This window comes from Amblyraja radiata, chromosome 6 (assembly GCF_010909765.2).
Source record: "Amblyraja radiata isolate CabotCenter1 chromosome 6, sAmbRad1.1.pri, whole genome shotgun sequence".
NCBI lineage: Eukaryota > Metazoa > Chordata > Chondrichthyes > Rajiformes > Rajidae > Amblyraja > Amblyraja radiata.
Window position 1 is genome coordinate 34,630,602 of NC_045961.1, and position 20,368 is coordinate 34,650,969.

At 47.2% G+C, this 20,368-nt stretch overlaps 1 protein-coding gene across 8 annotated transcripts in view; it reads left to right on the top strand.

Moving 5' to 3' along the window:
* The window catches only part of sytl2 (synaptotagmin like 2), a 137,314-nt gene that overhangs the window by 27,279 nt on the left and 89,667 nt on the right, over positions 1–20,368 (top strand). For all 8 annotated transcript variants that reach the window (XM_033022510.1, XM_033022509.1, XM_033022511.1 and 5 more), the window contains exons 2-3: positions 11,475–11,535; positions 11,970–12,387. In XM_033022510.1, the coding sequence (XP_032878401.1) occupies positions 12,287–12,387 (101 nt within the window). In that variant the 5' untranslated portion in view covers positions 11,475–11,535; positions 11,970–12,286. The remainder of the gene's footprint in view (positions 1–11,474; positions 11,536–11,969; positions 12,388–20,368) is intronic.

A 20,368-nucleotide genomic window follows, 5' to 3' on the forward strand; every position in this document is an offset into this window, starting at 1 on the left:
AAAAAGTATAACTGACAATTGATAACTTCTGAAAAAAGGGATAGGAAAGTATTGACCTCTATGTTGAGTCCGGAAGGCTGTAAAGTATCTAGTCAAAAGAGAGACTCAATTGCTCAAGTTTCTACTGAGTGTATTGAAACTTTATAGGAGAGCAAATCCCAATGAGGCAGAGAATCAAAATAGAAAACAACCAAATCCCACAGTAGAAATAATGGACCGAACTAAGATGTTTCAAAATCAATTGTCTGATTATAGAGAAGATGGCATCATGAGCAGCTGCCATCTTAAATAGTATTTAAGAAGTATGGGTTGGCCACTGCCCCAAGGAAATCCAACAACTATGCTCTCAAGTTGCGATGATCAGCCTTCAATCATTATTTTCCTTAGTTCGATGCATGAATCCATTCAGTGTATAGTTTATCACTTGATTTTTATTGTCTTTGGTATTTTAATGCTTCTTAATGCACACTGAGTGAATTGCTATCAATGTTAGTAACTTTTGATACACACAAAATACTAGAGTAGCTCAGTGGTTCAGGCAGCATCTCTGGAGAAAATGGATAGGTGACGTTTCAGGTCGGGGCCCTTCTTCAGACTCGAGTAACTCTCATTGTTTGAAAATGGAAATGTTCATGGAGCCATTGGCTCCTGTTTGTTATTTAGTTACCCACAACCATTTGTGATTTGACATGGCACAGTCTTGATCTGATCTATTGTTTGTGGGATGGTCTATGACCAGATAAAGGGTCTCAACTTGAAATGTCAACTGGCCATTTCCCTCCGCAAATAGTGTCTGATAAGCTGAGTTCTTCCAGCAATTTCTTTTTTTTTACCCAGAGGATGTCTTAATCTCCATAGACACTGGGATCCCACAGCACTATTGCATTACTTTTGTGGACTGTCAAAAAAGGTTGCATGTATTTGTATTATTCTGTGTGATGGGAATAAAATGCAATTCTTGTTTAAAAGGCACTGCTTTTGCTGGAGCTGATTTTTATTTCCATTATAAAAAGGTCTGTGCTTACGTACGTTTTTTTGTTTGACTCCTTAAGATGTTTCATGAAGATTGCTAATCTTTAATGATGTCTTGACATTAGTTATTGGTTAAAAATACATGACAATGTTTAATTCAATGATTCAATGATTTATTTTGAAGCATTCTGACTGAGATAGTAATTTTATACCAAAGTCTGAAGTTCTGGTGCTAAAGTTTGGCAATGTTATATATAAGAATTTGGCGTTTCGTTTCCCCAGTGCTTTTCTGTTCCCTGTTTTAGATATGAAAAGAAAAATGGATGAATATACCATTTCATACTACTGATCATAAAAGATTGGGAGTATAGTACTGGTTAGATTATCTTTCCACTTTTCAACAGCATGCTTTTTTCCACTCCACTCTCTCTTTAATAAACAATTCTCTCTTGACTAAGGCTTCCTAACTTTAAACTTTCCCTCTCTGATCTTACAGCTGTGCATCTAATCTTTGACATTTCCATCCTGGGAAAAAGGTTCTGACTGTCCATCCTATATTTGGCGCTCATCATTTTATATATTTCTATCCAACCTCCTCTCAACCTCTGATGCTCCAGAGAATTGTGAAATTCAGGTGTCACTATCATTGTTAGTCTCTCGTTAAAATAAAATTGGGCATTGATCTGGATAGATTATTTGCAATGAATTCTAGTATTCTAGTTTACCTTGCACAGTATCAAGAACCACACTGAATAACTGTACCAAATAAAAATCATAGAGGCTGTGGGGTGCAGAAGCAACATAATTGACAATGTGAAAAAAGTTAGCTTATTTTGGCTTTCAACTTGGATCCTATTGCTAAAAAACAGTAATGAGCATTTAGCACTGAATGTGCTGATCTCCTCAGTGTTTGACTCTCTTGTTAGGCAAGGGCTTTGGTTCTTGCCCACTGAACCACAGAAATAGGCCCTTTGGCCCATCTTGTCCATGCCAACAATCGAATATCCAAAAAATACCAGTCCCATTTACCGGCACTTGGACTGTAGCCATTTATATCTTGACTAGACTAAGTGGGACCCGTTGGGTCCCTGACATACAGGAGGCTTGGTCCCCCAACGCAATATTCCACCACTCACCCATAGCCCCCAACTGCACAGGCGCAGCTCATTTCCCCTCATCCCCAGCACTCTCTCCCCCTCCTCTTCACCCTCAGGGCCCTGTCCCAATTTCTCGAGTTACTCACGAACTCTCCCGAGTTTTCCCCTTGATTCGGAGAATTACGGTAATAGCCATTTGTAGGTACTCGGGGCTATTTTTTTAAACTCGTGGACATTTTTTTCAACATGTGAAAAAACCGTCCCCGATTTACCCTGACGACCCCCAGTTCCTACGGGCTGGCATTACGAGGCCGCTAAGCAACATCTACGGACTCCAATTGGGCGTCCTAGAGCTCGGCTACCGACATTACCCGACATTTCCCTGAGTTTGAACAATGGAACTCGGGGAACTCGTGAGTAACTCGGTAAAGTGGGCCAGGGCCTTCACTCTCCTTTCCCCTCTCCTCCTCCCCCCTCCTCAAATGCCTCACTCAGAACCTCTCTATCCCTCCCTTTCCTATCCCAGTCACTCCCTCCCCCTCCATAGAAAGGATAAAAAGAAGACAAAGATAAACAGGGAACAAACCAGATCCCCACACCCCACACGCCACTCCTCTCACTATTCAAACTCCCTACCTCCCCCACTCCCCCCCTCCTCTACTCCCCCCCTTCTCTACCTCTATTCCCCCTCCTCCCCCACTCTCCCTCCTCCCTCTTTTCCCTCTCCTACCCTCCCCCAATCCATCCCTCTCATTTCCCCTACCCTCAGTCCCTCCCTCCATAACTTCTCCCTCCCTCAGTACTTCCCTCCCTCCATAACTCCTCTCCCTCTATCCCAGGATCTCGAGGTTGCCGCTTCTCTCCCTTCTTGCATGCCCGGAGGAGCATCAGCCGTCGGCGCGGATCCTCAGCTCGGCCCGGAAGCACCAGCAGTTGTGGGCGGGGGGGTGAGAGCTCAAAGAAAAGATGGGGGAAGAGCCATGGGGGAGAGGGGGGTATCACGGGGGAGGGGGGCAGGAACCAGCAAGGAGGACCAGAAGGGAAGGGGCTGGAGCTGCGGGGCATTGCGTGGTGGTGCGTTTGGGACACAGCGGGTGCTGGACTCTCTCCTCCGGCAGGATCAGACTCGCCGCTTTCCGTTTGGCGACATCAGCAGATCTCCCACTTAGCGCCCGGCTGGGCCGCTTCAGTCCCTCCGAAAATTGTTGGAGACCTCCGCTGGCCATCCTCAGCTCCAGTAAAGATGCGATGGCGCAGGAAGGGGCGGACCGTCCCGGGGAGTAACAGGAGAAGTGACCAATTTGCGCGCCGCTGACTGGCAGGAGAGGAGATCGATTTACAAGGTTAATTCCCAGGATGGCGGGACTGTCATATGCTGAGCAAATGGAACGGCTGGGCTTGTACACTCTGAAGTTTAGAAGGATGAGAGGGTATCTTATTGAAACATATAAGATTATTAAGGGTTTGGACACGCTAGAGGCAGGAAACATGTTCCCAATGTTGGTGGAGTCCAGAACCAGGGGCCACAGTTTAAGAATAAGAGGTAAGACATTTAGAACGGAGGCGAGGAAACACTTTTTCACACAGAGAGTTGTGAGTCTGTGGAATTCTCTGCCTCAGAGGGCAGTGGAGGCCAGTTCTCTCGATACTTTCAAGAGAGAGCTAGATAGGGCTCTTAAAGATAGCGGAATCAGGCGATATGGGGAGAAGGCAGGAACGGGTACTGATTGTGGATGATCAGCCGTGATCACATTGAATGGCGGTGCTGGCTCGAAGGGCCGAATGGCCTACCCCTGCGCCAATTGTCTATTGCGCATGCGCGGTTTTTACGATTTTTAAACCTCGTTTACTTTTACAACATATTACCGATCGAATTATTATCGACAGACTATTATCTAAATGGTGGCCGATTAGGAAAAGGGGAGATGCAACGAGACCTGGGTGTCATGGTACACCAGTCATTGAAAGTAGGCATGCAGGTGCAGCAGGCAGTGAAGAAAGCGAATGGTATGTTAGCTTTCATAGCAAAAGGATTTGAGTACAGGAGCAGGGAGGTTCTACTGCAGTTGTACAGGGTCTTGGTGAGACCACACCTGGAGTATTGCGTACAGTTTTGGTCTCCAAATCTGAGGAAGGACATTATTGCCATAGAGGGAGTGCAGAGAAGGTTCACCAGACTGATTCCTGGGATGTCAGGACTGTCTTATGAAGAAAGACTGGATAGACTTGGTTTATACTCTCTAGAATTTAGGAGATTGAGAGGGGATCTTATAGAAACGTACAAAATTCTTAAGGGGTTGGACAGGCTAGATGCAGGAAGATTGTTCCCGATGTTGGGGAAGTCCAGAACAAGGGGTCACAGCTTAAGGATAAGGGGGAAATCCTTTAAAACCGAGATGAGAAAAACTTTTTTCACACAGAGAGTGGTGAATCTCTGGAATTCTCTGCCACAGAAGGTAGTTGAGGCCAGTTCATTGGCTATATTTAAGAGGGAGTTAGATGTGGCCCTTGTGGCTAAGGGAATCAGAGGGTATGGAGAGAAGGCAGGTACGGGATACTGAGTTGGATGATCAGCCATGATCATATTGAATGGCGGTGCAGGCTCGAAGGGCCGAATGGCCTACTCCTGCACCTAATTTCTATGTTTCTATGTTTCTATGAAACAAAACTTGGTGCACTTGCAGCACAGGAGAACGGCGATTGAGCTGACGAAAGTTCGCAGCGCTATTGTGTACCATTTTTGCGCAAATAGAAAAGCCGTGCAAACCGGAAGAGCACAAGCCCAACCCAACCATTATAATCTCCCCTCTACATCTGGTTCCACCTATCATTGCCAGACCCAACTCTCTCTCTCACACATAGACACAGACACACACACACAATCATTCGTATTCCCTCTCAGTCTTGATGCACAGTCTCCACTTAGAAACATAGAAAATAGGTGCAGGAGGAGGACATTCGACCCTTCGAGCCAGCACCGCCATTCATTGTGATCATGGCTGATCGTCCCCTATCAATATCCCGTGCCTGCCTTCTCCCCATATCCCTTGACTCCACTAGCCCCGAGAGCTCTATCTAACTCTCTCCTAAATCCATCCAGTGACTTGACCTCCACTGCCCTCTGTGGCAGGGAATTCCATAAATTCACAACTATCTGGGTGAAAAAGTTTTTTCTTACCTCTGTCTTAAATGACCTCCCCTTAATTCTAAGACTGTGGCCCCTGTTTCTGGACTCGCCCAACATTGGGAATATTTTTCCTGCATCTAGCTTGTCCTGTCCTTTTATAATTTTATATGTTTCTATAAGATACCCCCTCATCCTTCTAAACTCCAGTGAATACAAGCCTAGTCTTTTCAATCTTTCCTCATATGACAGTCCCGCCATCCCAGGTATCAATCTCGTGAACCTACGCTGCACTGCCTCAATCACAAGGATGTCCTTCCTCAAATTAGGAGACCAAAACTGTACACAATACTCCAGATGTGGTCTCACCAGAGCCCTATACAACTGCAGAAGAACCTCTTTACTCCTATACTGAAATCCTCTTGTTACGAAAGTGAATCCACTTGGAACGTCAACTTGCATCTTTTGTCTCCATAGATGCCGATTGACCCATTGAGTTCATCCAGCGTACTATTTTCATTATAGGTTGGTATTAATTTATTATTATCACAAGTACCAAGACACAGTGGAAAAACCTTGTTGCATGGTATCCAGGCAAATCAAACAGTACATGAGTACAAACAAACCATACATGACTACAATAGGTATGCAAAAACACAAAGGAAACATGGTGCAGTCATCCATGCTACAGCTGCAGTAAAAAGTGCAGATAAAGGAAAAGTGAAGGGGCTGCAGTGAGGTAAATTGTGATATTGGGAATACATCCTTAGCTTATGGTCGATCCGTTCAAGAGCAGGAAAGAAGCTGTTCTTGAATCTGGTGACACAAATGCTAGAAAGCACTTAGCTACTGCCTGATGCAGGAGTGAAGAAGGGAGAGTGACTGGGGTGTGAATGGTGGGGTCTTTTAATTACACTTTTGTAGCGGCACCTAGTAGTGGCTTGGGCATCATGAACCCTCGCTATTGTCTGGCGCGATCACGTGATCGCGGGGGTGTTTTCGCATGTTTTTGTATAGTTTTCATTCAAGCTCCACCGGTTTAGAAGGAGCATCATGTTATGCCGCGCCCCCTGCTCGTTTGCGGGAAATGCCTCGGCCGATCGTCAGTAGAGGCTATCGCGATCGGCCAGAATCACCGCTTCTACGTTCGGGATCGCTGTTCCGGATTTCGCTTCCTCGTGGACTCCGGGGCCGCTGTGAGCATCCTTCCCCGGACTGGACACCCGGGCCGGTAAGCGAGGCCCCGTCCTGACCGCCGTCAACAGTAGCACCATCCGCACGTACGACACGCGGACTCTTTCCCTCATCTTCGACTCCCGCTCGTATTCCTGGACTTTTACCATTGCGGACGTGGCCCAACCATTGCTGGGCACTGATTTCCTCCGGGTCTTTTCGCTACTGGTGGACGTGCTGGGCAGGTGCCTCGTTCCACCAGAGTGCCCCAGGTCCGCGGCCCTCCCACCCCGCAGCTGGGCGTGGTGGCCGATGGAGATGGCCCTTATGCCTCCCTGCTCGCTGAGTTTCCGGAGCTTCTGACCGCCCCCCGTTTTCGAGCAACCGCCCTTAAGCACGGGGTGGTGCACCACATTTCCACCGCAGGCCACCCCACTGCATGCACGAGCGCGCAGGCTCCTGCCTGACAAGCTGCGGATTGCTAAGGAGGAGTTCCGGGAGATGGAGGACATGGGAATCGTGTGGCGCTCTGATAGCCCGTGAGCATCCCCATTGCACATGGTCCCTAAAGCATCGGGGGGGGTGGAGACCAAGCGTGGAGACCAAGCTTAAGCGCCGTCATGATCGAGTGGCTGCGCATGCCGTTTGGCTTAAAGAATGCCGCACAGGCTTTCCAACGGCTCATGGACATGGTGGGCCTGGGGTTAGAGTTCTTCTTCATCTACCTGGATGACATTCTGGTCGCCAGCCGCTCCCAACAGGAACACTACACACACCTACGGGCACTGTTCCAGCGGCTCCAGGGCCACGGACTGGTCATCAACCCTGCCAAGTGCCAGTTCGACCTGTGCTCCATTTCCTTCCTGGGGCATCATGTCACCTCGCAGGGCGCAACCCCGCTACCCACCAAGGTAGAGGCCATTTGGCAGTTTCCTCTGCCCTCACCGTCAAGGGGCTGCAGGAGTTTGTCGGCATGGTGAACTTTTACCATCGCTTCGTGCCAGCAGCTGCCAGGAGCATGCGCCCTTGGTTTCAGTGCCTCGCTGGTAAACCACGTTCGATGGTGCGAAGGAGGCGTTGGCCAAAGCCACCATGCTGGTGCACCTGCGGGCCGCTGCCCCGACCGCCCTCACAGTGGACGCCTCTGATACGGCCATTGGAGGGGTACTCGGGCAGCTTATCGACGGCCGCTGGCCTTTTTCAGCCGTCATATGTGGCCCCTGGAGCACAGCTGCAGCGCCTTTGACCGGGAGCTCCTTGCCCTTTACCTGGCCGTACAGCATTTTTGATATTTCCTGGAGGGCAGGCCCTTCACGGCCTTCACGGACCACAAGCCCCTGACATTCGCCTTGGCCAAGGTGTCCGACCCCTGGTCCGCCTGCCAACAGCGGCACCTGGCGTTCATGTCCGAATTCACCACGGACATTCAGCATGTGGCCAGCAAGCTCAACCTGGTTACGGATTCTTTGTCTCGCCCTGCTCTCCCGGCTGTGGAGGCCATAGACGCCGGCGTGGATTATGCGGGGCTCACCGAAGCGCAACGCGAAGGGGGTGAGATGAACAGTTACAGGACGGCTGCCTCCGGGTTGAGGTTGGCCGATGTCCCTTTCGGCTCAGCACAACATCCGAAGCTTGGATTGCCTCGGCGCAGAGGGAGAATAAGGAGGGAAGAGACAAAGACTTTAAGATTTTTGCCTTCCCTCACAGTGAGGAGGTGCCTGGTGAACTCATTGTGGTGGATGTTAATTTGTGTTTATTGTGTGTTTTTGTCATTTTATTATATGTATGACTGCAAGGCAACGAAATTTCATTCAGACCGAAAGGTCTGAATGACAATAAAGGCTACTTTGACTTTGACTTTGACTTTGAGTGCCGGTCCTCTGTGATGTGTCCACCGGGAGACCTCACCTTATTGTCCTTTATTGTTTTCAACGCCATCCATGGCCTGGCCCACCCTTCCTTCCGGGTGACTTCTGCGATGGCGGCGGACAGGTTCGTCTGGCAGGTCCTTCGTATGCAGGTCGCGTATCCAGAGCCTGCATTCCCTGCCAGACGTCGAAGGTCCAGCGACATGTGCGAGCACCGGTGCAAGATTTTGTGGTTCCCTCTGGCCGTTTCCGGCGCATCCATGTAGTTTTGGTGGGTCCACTGCCGCCATCTCGCGGTCCCACGCATCTACTCGCCGTCGTGGATCGTTTTACAAGGTGGCCTGAGGCTATACCGCTGACTGACACCTCCGCCGCGTCGGGAGAAAGTGAGCAGCCTGGCTCCTGTTCCAACCTCACGGCATGGGACAGCCCCGGTGTATGTGCCGCTGGAGCTTAAGAACTGTCGGTTTGTATTCCTCCGCAGGTCACCGATTTTTGAGGATCCATTCCGGGTGTTGCGCCCCGGCGTCGTGACTTTCCTGTTGGATGTTGGGGGCTAGGAGGACATCGACTCGGTCTATCGCCTCAAGCCCACCCACCTGGTTGTGGAAGTGGCCGCTGCCCATGCAGCTGAGGCTCACCTGCAGTCTGTCTGTCTTTTTTTTGTGTTTTCTTTTGTCTTGTTGGATGTATGTTTTAGTTTATTTTTAGTTGTGTATGTGTGGGGGGCGGGGGAAACTTGTTTTAGTCTCTTCCTTCGGGGGGATGTGACCTTTTCTTTGTCGTATCTCCATCTCTCTCTGCGCTGAGGCCTAATCGTGGAGCTGGCGGCCTTCAACCTCGCTGACCTCGAGGCTCCGGAGGCAGAGCCAGGACTCACCATCGCAAAGCTGGCCGACTTCGGGGCTGTGGTGGCGCTGCGGCGGCGGCCTGACATCTGAGCCTCGGAGGCTTCGGCCGCGTGGGCCCAGTGGACGACAACATCGGGAGCTCGCAGGTCCCAGGTTGATGACCGATTCTCCAGAGCTCCCGCAACAACAACTTCGTCCGCTTGACTGGAGGGTGGCAGCTTCGTCCGCCCCGGGCCGCGGAGTTTGAACCGGCCTGTTTGCGGAGCTCGTATTCAGCCACGGGACTTACCATCACCCGGCGGGGGACCCAACATCGAAAGCCTGGATCGCCTCAACGCAGAGGGAGAACAAGGAAGGTAGAGACAAGGTCTTTAAGACTTTTGCCTTCCATCACAGTGAGGAGGTGCCTGGTAGACTCACTGTGGTGAATGTTAAACTGGGTTCATTGTGTGTTCTGTTATTTTATTCTCTGTCATGACTGCAAGGCACGTAATTTAGTTCAAACCGATAGTTTGAATGACAATAAAGGATACTTTACTTTACTTTACTTTGTCGATAGCCCGGTGGTGGTGGCTCAACCCCAGTGTGGAGGTCGTCCGCTGGAAGTTCCAGTGGCACCTGTTGTGCTTGTTTCCCCTGCACCGTTACCGTTTCCTGGCTCTGTTCCGCCAGTCCCACTTGTATCACCTGTCCCGCCCCTCGTTTCCACTCGGTCCGGTCACTTCATCCGGCCTCCCGCTAGGTTCTGTACCTCAGGTTCTACGGGCGTCCTATAGCGATACCCAGTGGTGGCTTGGGGCATCACGAACCCTCGCTATTGGCTGGCGCGGTCACGTGATCGCGGGAGTGTTTTCGCGGGGTTTTGTATAGTCTTCATTCAAGCTCCACCCGTTTAGAAGGAGCATAGTGTTATTTGGCTGATCTAAAACGCGGTTGAGTTAAACGCTTTGTTATCATTTAAAATAAAGATTTTTACTTAACTCAACTGACTCATCTCACCAAACTTTGTTTACTTTGTTGGGCAGGCCTCATTGCTTGACACGGGATGCCTGAAACAAACTGAGTTCTGTCACAAGAAAATTGTCCAGGCAGACAGGTTCTTTGACTGTGAAGACTGATACTAAATATTTGTTCTACATCTTTGAATTCTTCTTTAATAATAAAATGGAATTTCAGCTGTCAGTTGAGTTATCTGATACCCTGTGAAAAGTAATCTAGAATTTTCTTAATCCCAGAACTTTGCATAAATCCTTGTTTGCCCGAGTCACTGAATTTTCTTCCTGCATGTAATTATTTTAGGATCACTTTGGTTCCATTCAGAGGCACTTCATGCTGCAGGGTCTTGCCCGGGGGCCATTGGTACCTGCATTGTGGAATTAATAAGTCAGAATAGAAACTAAGGGCTCAATATTGCAGGGGAAGTTTTTAAGTGCTCCCAGGTTTGGAAGTCCTTGCAAACATGTAACGTCTGAACCTTTGGCGCTCTTCACTGAAGATCTTGTGACTGCACTTCAACCAAGTTCTTACGCAGAAAACAGTATACATTGTTACAGTGTACATTCTCAGCACTTGCATTGGAGAGGCTGCTCTTTGAATCTCTCTGTCAAACCTGTGCCGGGTTCGACATGGTCCAGGAATGCAAATTCATTCATGTGAATGGAGTTGAGTGGTTCATTTATTGGTTTACAATTTTTGAATTAATTGTTTAGTTAATTGTTCTTAATTGATTCATAGTGTTTCTATGTTTTTTTTAAATGTTTTAGCTATTTTAAAATATTAAATATTTCAATTTATTTTGACTTTCAGCAGCTATTGACTGCTTTATAATGTTACCTATATTCATCATTCGGGTGCATTCAAAGTATTTTACAACTGCCCCTGTCCATCAATATTTTGTTGCATACTCATGTAAGCTATGCTGTTGTAAATAATCCTACCATTGAGCATTAGGTCTGTACGCAAAAGTAAGCGTACTCTGGGAAATTTACAAAAAAAAAATTCTCGAAATCTTTATTGGAACTTGCCTCTGGCAGGAAATTCTACCTCTATCTTCCTGACCTGAAAAAGAAAAAATGAAATGGCTTGACCCTTTCAGACTATGTATGTAATACTAGAACATACCGAGTGATAGGTGCTTATGCAGATGCTGGGTGTCTCTAGCATGCATTAGCTGGGGTATTTCCTCGCTGACCCTAGGCCATATCTATCCTGCCATTAAATTCGAGACCCCATTCATTTGAATGGGTTCTATGAGTCTGGCCCTTAGGCACTTAAAAAAAAAACACTTTAGTTTTGCATTTTAATTCAATATGTTATAGTAGATGTTCTTGGTGAATAACTTTTGAAAATAATTTACATCAATTTTAATGTTTAAATGTCTCTACCACAGCTCAACAAATGTCTGCAGGATTCATAAGTGGAGCAAGATTTCACCTACACATCTGCACCGGGTAAGCATGTGTATTGGGTTTGAGCCCAGTCCCAGATGTTTTCCACTTCTCCCTTCAAATCACTTTCACCCTTCCACCCCCCTCCTTCTCTCCACCATGGTTCTTGCTTGGACTTCACAAGTGACTGAGTGATTGGTGCTTGTAAAGTACCTTTGTCTGCAAGTTATTTACTTGGTTGTTTTGTGGAGATAATTGCTTGTGCTACAGAGAAAATTAAATGGGCTGTTTAAATTATACAAAGCGAAAAAAGGATTTCCGAAAACCTGCCAGAAATTATTTGGTTAAGTTTGGAAGAAATTTTAATTCAGGTTTTATTAATTGGTACATTTCTGAACCTCTTTGTGTGAACGCATCATTGAGCTGCTTCAATCTGAATTAGTCATAATTTTTAATTCATTGTTTGAGTAGTAATGCTTCTATCCTTTACGTTTCAGAGCCTGTTGAACGTTTTCAGGAACATCTAGATGCAGGGGACAAATGAGAGATTGCATCTTCGTCAACTTGTGGCTAAAGCAATAAGAGAAGGAAGAATTTGTTTTCACAACTCATTTTGAATATCGAAGAGCTTGAAGTAGAATAACACAACGTCACAAAGATTAGAAACTATTCTGTTACCAGACGTTTACAGAGCATCAAACTTTAATATTAGTGGAGAAATGTAAAATAATCAAAATCTCTAATTCATAGAACCTGTAACTGAAACAAATTTTGAAATTATCCATTTACTGAGGAATCTGATTGAGCTGAAAAGATGATTGATCTAAGTCATCTATCTGAAGAAGAGCAGGCGAATATCTTGAAGGTGCTGCAGAGAGATACGGAGTTGAGAAAAGTAGAAGAAAGCAGAGTTAGGTAAGACTTATAAAAGTATGAATTTGCTTGATAATTATAGATACTGTAAAATATATGAAATAGCATTTATTAGGAAGAAGTGCATCTGTTTTATATGTGAAGTTGAGTGGAGACCGGAAGATAGCACTTCCACTCTTGAAGCATTGCAAAGGCTCTGTGCCAGTCAGCCTGACGGATCAGGTTACAGCTTTCTCTTGGTGGCCATTCCAAATGTTTATGTCTCTGTGGAGAATCAGACCGATCCCATCAGAACGCGTGTAGCCATCAATAGGGAGGATATTGATGTTGGGAAGGAACAGAGAAATGCTGCTCAAAACAATGTGTTTTGCAGGACTAAAGGAGGACTGGCTTAGCTGATTTAAAAAAAATATACCAATGCCACCTGGAACAGATTTGTTTTGTTTTTGCTTGTAGTAAGTTTCTGTCATCTGGGAAAGTAGATATGGTCACAGTTGACACAGGTCAGGAGAAGTCTGTAACTTGTGTGATCTGCATCACAAGAGATCTCCATCCCATTGTCTGCTGGATCCTGTGAGAGTTGAAGGAGCATTACAAAGTGTGCAGCAGCTTTAGGGATGTCAGTGTTTCAACACCACCCAGCACTGGTTTATGGGCAATGTATTTGGTCGATGCCAGGCGGTAAATGTCAAAGGCTAGAAGGCATAGCTTTATGATAGGAGAGACAAAATTTAAAAGATACTAGACCAAGTGCAGACCCGTTGGGTCTGTTCCCCCAACGTGCGGTTGTGGGGGGGGGGGGGGAGGCGGCATGCAGCGTCACACACACTGACTATCCCCCTCCCCCCCCCCCCCCCGCACTCACGCTAATTACCCCCCTTGATATTATATTAATATTATTAATTTGCTCATTTTACCCCATAAACACCCTATCTACTGACGCATAGCCCCCAAGGAGAGGAGAGGGGGGGAGAGGAGAGGAAAGGGGGGGAGAGGAGAGGAAAGGGGGGGGGGAGGGGAAAGGGGGGGGGGAGAGGAAAGGGGGGGAGAGGAGAGGGCGGGGAGAGGAGAGGTGGGGGAGAGGAGAGGTGGGGGAGAGGAGAGGTGGGGGAGGAGAGTGGGGGAGAGGAGGGGGGGAGGGGTGGGGAGCAGGAAGGGGGAGGTAGGGTGGAGGGAAGAGGGTAGGGGGTGTGGAGGGGAGGGGGTGTGGAGGGGAGGGGGGTTAGGGGAGGGAGGGAGGGTGGGAGAGGGGGAGGAGAGAGGGGGAGGAGAGAGGGGGAGGAGAGAGGGGGAGGAGAGAGGGGAGGAGAGAGGGAGGAGAGGAGGGGGGAGAGGAGAGGAGAGGGTGGGGAGAGGAGGGGGGGAGGGGGGGAGGAGAGGAGGGGGGGGGAGAGGAGAGGGGGGGGAGGAGAGGAGAGGGGGGGAGGAGAGGAGAGGGGATGGGAGGAGAGGAGAGGGGATGGGAGGAGAGGAGAGGGGATGGGAGGAGAGGAGAGGGGATGGGAGGAGAGGAGAGGGGGAGAGGAGAGGGGGGAGAGGAGAGGGGGGGAGGAGAGTGAGGGGGGGGGGAAGGAGAGGAGAGGAGAGGGGGGGAGGAGAGGAGGGGGGGGAGGAGAGGAGAGGGGGGGGAGGAGAGGAGAGGGGGGGGAGGAGAGGAGAGGGGGGGAGGAGAGGAGAGGGGGGAGAGGAGAGGGGGGGGAGGAGAGGAGAGGGGGGGGAAGGAGAGGAGAGGGGGGGGGGAGGAGAGGAGATGAAAAGGGAGAGAGGAAAGGGGGAGAACCTAAAAAAGCATTTTAGAACCGAAAAATACACATTCTGCAAGCATTGTAGAACCAAAAGAGACACTTTTTGCAAACATTTTAGAACCAATAAACACTTTTTGCAAACATTTTAGAACCAATAGACACATTCTGCAAGCGTTTTAGAACCACTAAGGCCACTTACATTTGAGTACACATGTGTTCAGTGTTATTCACAGCTCAGAGAAACGTGACCCTCTGCCTTCCTCTATCTTGAAGAGACTGTGAGGCACACCACTTCCTGGTTTTATAGTCCCTCCCCCCTGCCGCCAACAGGGGCAGCAGAGAGAATGGGCAATTTTGTAAAAACATTAATATCTCTGTCATTTTTCATCGACGGGAAAAATCCTCAGCACACATACGGTGGAGGGGGGCTCTGAGCAAGGTGGCCAAAAATGACGGCCATAGGTGGCGGTGTTCTCTCGGAAATCGCAGCACAGATGGCCAAAACCGGTCAAGAACAGACTTTTAGTAATATAGATGTGCAGGGCGGGTTTTTTTGCACAGATGGATGCCAAGAATGTGTTGCCAGGAGTGGTGGTGGAGGAATATATGATAGTGACGTTTAAGAGGTTTTTGGATAGGCATGTAGCGAATGGAAGGATATGGGTCATGGCCATGCAGAGGAGATGCCATGGCATCATTGTTGGTGGGTATCATTGTGGGCTGAGGAACTGTGTCTGTGCTGTACTGCTCCAATTACTATGTGAGCATTAGTGTCACATGTTTTGCGTAGTCAGCAAAATATTTTTATAATGGGGCTAGCCAGTGGCAATCTTCACTGAGTTCCCGGTGGAGGTTTGTCCACATAAATGTTCATATCTCCATAACAATTTGCTTTACAACATTCAGACTCAAGATCTTGTCGCTCAGAAATGTAAAAATAGCAATACAGGACATGCTCGCGTGATCTGCAGCTACCAATTCATCCAGCGTATCATATGAGATTGCCATGCAGGCATCTATGCTGGGGAAATTAAAGTGTTCAAATGGCAGTGGAGCTCAGGACAAGCCTCTGTCTATGGTCCGCGAGTCCCGAAGAGTGCCTTCGACCTTCAAGCTCGAGGGTACTCTCCTGGAAAGCTTCGAGCTGGATTGACCGGCCGTGTTGAAACTGGAATTGACTGGCCGTGTTGAAGCTGGAATTACCGAACCGTGAGCTGCATCTACCGACCACACATGCACGCACGGCATTCGGTCCTTCGAGCCAGCACCGCCATTCAATGTGATCATGGCTGATCATCCCCAATCAGTACCCCGTTCCTGCCTTCTCCCCAAATCCCCTGACTCTGCTATTTTTAAGAGCCCTATCTAGCTCTCTCTTGAAAGCATCCAGAGAACCCGCCTCCACCGCCTTCTTGAGGCAGAGAATTCCACAGACTCACCACTCTCCGTGAGAAAAAGTGTTTCCTCGTATCCGTTCTAAATGGCTTACTCCTTATTCTTAAACTGTGGCCCCTGGTTCTGGACTCCCCAACATCGGGAACATGTTTCCTGCCTCTAGTGTGTCCAAACCCTTAACAATCTTATATGTTTCAATGAGATTCCTCTCATCCTTCTAAACTCCAGAGTGTACATAGAAACATAGAAAATAGGTGCAGGAGTAGGCCATTCGGCCCCGAGCCATTCAATATGATCATGGCTGATCATCCAACTCAGTATCCCATCCCTGCCTTCTCTCCAAACCCCTTGATCCCTTTTACCACAAGGGCCACATCTAACTCCCTCTTAAATATAGCCAATGAACTGGCCTCAACTACCTTCGGTGGCAGAGAATTCCACAGATTCACCACTCTCTGTGTAAAAAATGATTTTCTCATCTCTGTCCTAAAAGACTTCCCTCTTATCCTTAAATTGTGACCCCTAGTTCTGGACTTCCCCAACATCGTGAATAATCTTCCTGCATCTAGCCTGTCCAACCCCTTAAGAATTTTGTAAGTTTCTATAAGATCCCCCCTCAATCTTCTAAATTCTAACATGTACAAGCCAAGCCGGTCCATTCTCTCAGCATATGACAGTCCCGCCATCCCGGGAATTAACCTTGTAAACCTACGCTACACTCCCTCAATAGCAAGAATGTCCTTCCTCAAATTAGGGGACCAAAACTGCACACAATACTCCAGGTGTGGTCTCACTAAGGCTCTGTACAACTGCAGAAGGACCTCTTTGCTCCTATATTGGATTCTTCTTGTTATAAAGGCCAACATGCCATTCGCTTTCTTCACTGCCTGCTGTACCTGCATGCTTACTTTCATAGACTGATGTGCAAGGACCCCCAGATCCCGTTGTACTTCCCCTTTTCCCAACTTGACGCCATTTAGATAGTAATCTGCCTTCCTGTTTTTGCTACCAAAGTGGATAACCTCACATTTATCCGCATTAAACTTCATCTGCCATGCATCTACCCTCTCCCCCAACCTGTCCATGCCCTGCATTCTCAAAGCATCCTCCTCACAGTTTACACTGCCACCCAGCTTTGTGTGCAAATTTGCTAATGTTACACACACACGCCTCGAAGGTGGGGGCCAGGGAAAGCGGAGGAGCGCTGTCTGCGCGATGAGGAGGAACGTAAACGGCTGCCACAGAGTACTGCAAGTCCTTTAGAGAGAGCGTTTAGAGAGGGGGGGGGAGAGAGAGAAGGAGAGCGAAGGGAGACAGAAGGGGAGGAGAAGAGGAAAGAATGGGGGGGGGGGCGGGGGGGGGAGGAGTGGAGACACCTTTAAGAAGATTAATAAAGTTTAGCGGGCATTTTACCTACCGGTAGGTCTTCCTACATCGTGAACCTCCAATGAGCCAATCAAAATGCCCGGTCAGCGAAGGAGATGGCCAATGGCTACCCTCGAGTGCCTGTAATTAAATAGCGACCCCACTCCACTGCACTACGAGTGAAAAAGACCCAAATTTTACTTTTTCTATATCCTGAAAAATGTTCTGCGACCTAGCTGAGGCCACGAGTAGGCGAGAACCTCCCTCGAGCATGAAGGAGAGTTCCAGCCACCTCGTACGACCTCCTTGGACCCTCGTGTCGACCATGCTGCAAGTTTGAGTCCAGGGCAGACTCTTCTAAACTCACTGCTTAGGTCGCCCAAGTTGTACAGGCCCTTAACTGACATGGTTCAGAACGAGGTGGCCTAATTTCAGCTGGGATAAAAGGAGACGTGGAGATGCTGTTAATTGGACAGCACCTGAACTGAAGTTTTGTTGCCAACATTAACAGTGTTGCACTCTCCATAGACATTGCCTGATAGTCTAAATATTTCCAGCATAGTCTGTTTTATTTCAGATTTATCCGGACTGCAGCTTCTCCCACCTGCCTCCTGCAAAGCCACTATTCCCTTCTCTCAATTTCTCCGTCTCCACCGCATTTGCTCCCTAGATGAGGATTTCCACTCTGAGACATCTTCTTCAGTAGATGTGGTTTATCCCCTTCTGTCGTAGCTCCTTCACCCATGTTTCCTCTTTGTGTCCTGTGTTCTGCTCTCATTATCCTTGCCCCCAAACAGAGCAAGGTTAGAATGTGCCTGTTCCTTACCTTTTCACCCCTGCCAGCCCCTGGATCCACCAGGTTCATGTGCACCTCCTAAACCACATCTACTGCATCCAGTACTTCCAGTGGCCTCCTTTACCTCAACAAAACCTTGTGTAGACTATGTGACTGGTTCGCCCAACACTTGCACTGAGCCCACCAAAGCCTTCTGGATCTCCCAGTCGCTAACCATTTTAATTCCCATTCCCATATGAACCCTTCTGTCCTGGGATAGAGTAAGGCCGCATGCAAACTGGAGCAATAGGACCTCATATGCCACGTGTGGTTTACAACCCAACAGTTGAATTCTCCAATTTTAGTTAACAAACCCCCCCCCTCTTCTCTGTGCCCCACCTGTATGCACACCCATTATCCCACATCCCTCCCCCCCCCCCCCCCCTTGTCCTCATCCACCTGCATTCCTTCCTCTGGGCTTCACATTTAGAGCCTCTTCTTATCTCACGACCTGTGTCTTTTTATCTCTAACCTTCATTCACCCTTCGTCCCAATCAAATCCCCTCACCTGTACAGACCGATCAGTTTCCTGGCTTTGTCTTACCCCCACCTCTCTTCCCCTTCCTGCTATCTGTCTGAAGAAGGATCCCAACCTGAAACATTGCCTATCTATGTCCTCCAGAGATGCTGCCTGACCCATTGAGTCACTCCAGTACTTTGTGTCTTTTTTTTGCCATGTGATCTATATCTTGGTTATCATGTTTATTACAGAAAAAAAGGTAGTCTCAGAATTTATATTCTGCACTGTTCTATTTTCAATGTGCTAAAATGGAATTTTACTCTTTTATTGTTAAACAGAATGAATGTTGATTTTATATTAGAGCACATTCAGATTGCTTACTACCTTGTATCCCCAGGTTAAGTATGGTCCCATTGTAAACACACCAACCATAATAAAACTTTGGCTGGGGCACATTTGGAGTATTGTTACAAGTTTTGGTTGTCGCACTACATGAAGGATGTGAGGCTTTGGAGCGGGTGCAGGAGGTTCACCAGGATGTTGCTTGGATTAAGGTATATTAGCCCCAAGGAGAAGTTGGACAAACTTCGAAAGTTTTCTCTGGAACATTGGAGGCTCAGTGAAATCTGATAGTTTGAGAAGCTTAGAGTAGATAGAATCTTTTGCCAGGGTGATCTTTCCCAATGGTAGAGGGCATAGCTCTAAGGTGTGAGCAGGACTTTTAAAAGAGTAATGTGGGGCAAGTCTTCTTTTTAAATAGAGTGGTATTTGAGAGGCATTTACCCAGGCAACCAGTGACCATTCAGGGAATTGAAAGATGTGGATCATATGCAGGCAGAGTGATTAGTTGAACCTGGCATCATGGGCCAAATGGCCTGTTCCTGTGCTATACTGTTCTCTGTTCTTGACATGTGATAAGATGTGATAGACAGGGCAAGACTGTAGTCTTGAAAGCAGTCATGTGATTATTAGAAATTGCGCATGAACTTGCTGTTTATATATATATTAAAAAAATTACTCTGATTCACTTTGATTTTAAAAATGATCAAACGATAGTAAACAAGAGGAATGATTGTTATATAAAGTTTTAATTCACTCCTATTTGATGTGTTGCTTGTTGCTGAGACATGAATTCAGACATGAATTCTTAATTAACACATAATGACCTTCTCATGATGCAGTCAAATTTAATCAAGGATGCAAAAAAAGTTGGGGAATTCATAATTGAATCATCTAAACTGTATAACATTCTCTCTTTAATCGCGGTGCTGTAACATGAACTAGATAGTGTATGATGGAATGTGCACAGTAAGATGGAAGTTGTTACGTGCATTATATGTGCAGTTTTGTGCTGTGTGCCATTGCCCTGACAAAATTGACATAATCGATGTTGAATTTCAGAAACTGTTATTCACTATTTCATGCATGCAAGTAAAGATAAAACTCTGTCCCTCGGATTTCTTGTCTTCCTTTTCTTCAGTCCTTAATTCTATGTCATGTCCTAGTTCACGGTGCGCTTGCTGAAGTTCTGCAGGTGCCAGGATTAAGACATGTGAAATTTGTGAGACAAATTAATTTCACTGTACCTTGGTACATGTGACAATAAAGTACCATTGAACCATTGATAATTACTTGAGCACCATTAAAAGTAAATTCACTTTTGCCATATTGCCTTGGTAGTTTTTCACTACTTGGTCAGTTGCCTTGGTCCAAACTTCATTCAGCATTTGGTTGTAATCAAGGCAAACTTCCTGGGTGTTCCTGAAGGAATGCTGTACTATTATAGGCTCAATCATTAGGAGGAGGATGTGAGGGATCCCTTGTGTCTATTTGGAATTCTCCTGGAGTTCAAGCCATTTATCTGTTTACTAATATTGGAAATAGGTTATAAGGTAAATTCTTCTTATTGTTCATTGTAACAATGTGCTATGTGCAAATTCCTGCACTTCCCTACAATTACATTTTCAAAAGAATCATTTGCTGGTTGTTAAAGCCTTTGTAATCCTGAGGCTTTGAAAAGCTGCATAGAAATTAATACCTTTATTGTGTCCAGGGCAGACTCTTCTAAATGTCTTTATTTACAACTTCTACCTAATCAATCTAAGTTACCATTATTGATTAACAAGCAGAAAGTTAGGAATACATAGATTTTTTTTTTGGAGGGGATGTGTGCAATATGTGTTTCAATAATGAGAGATGGGGGTCTTTGTTATTAACAATGAA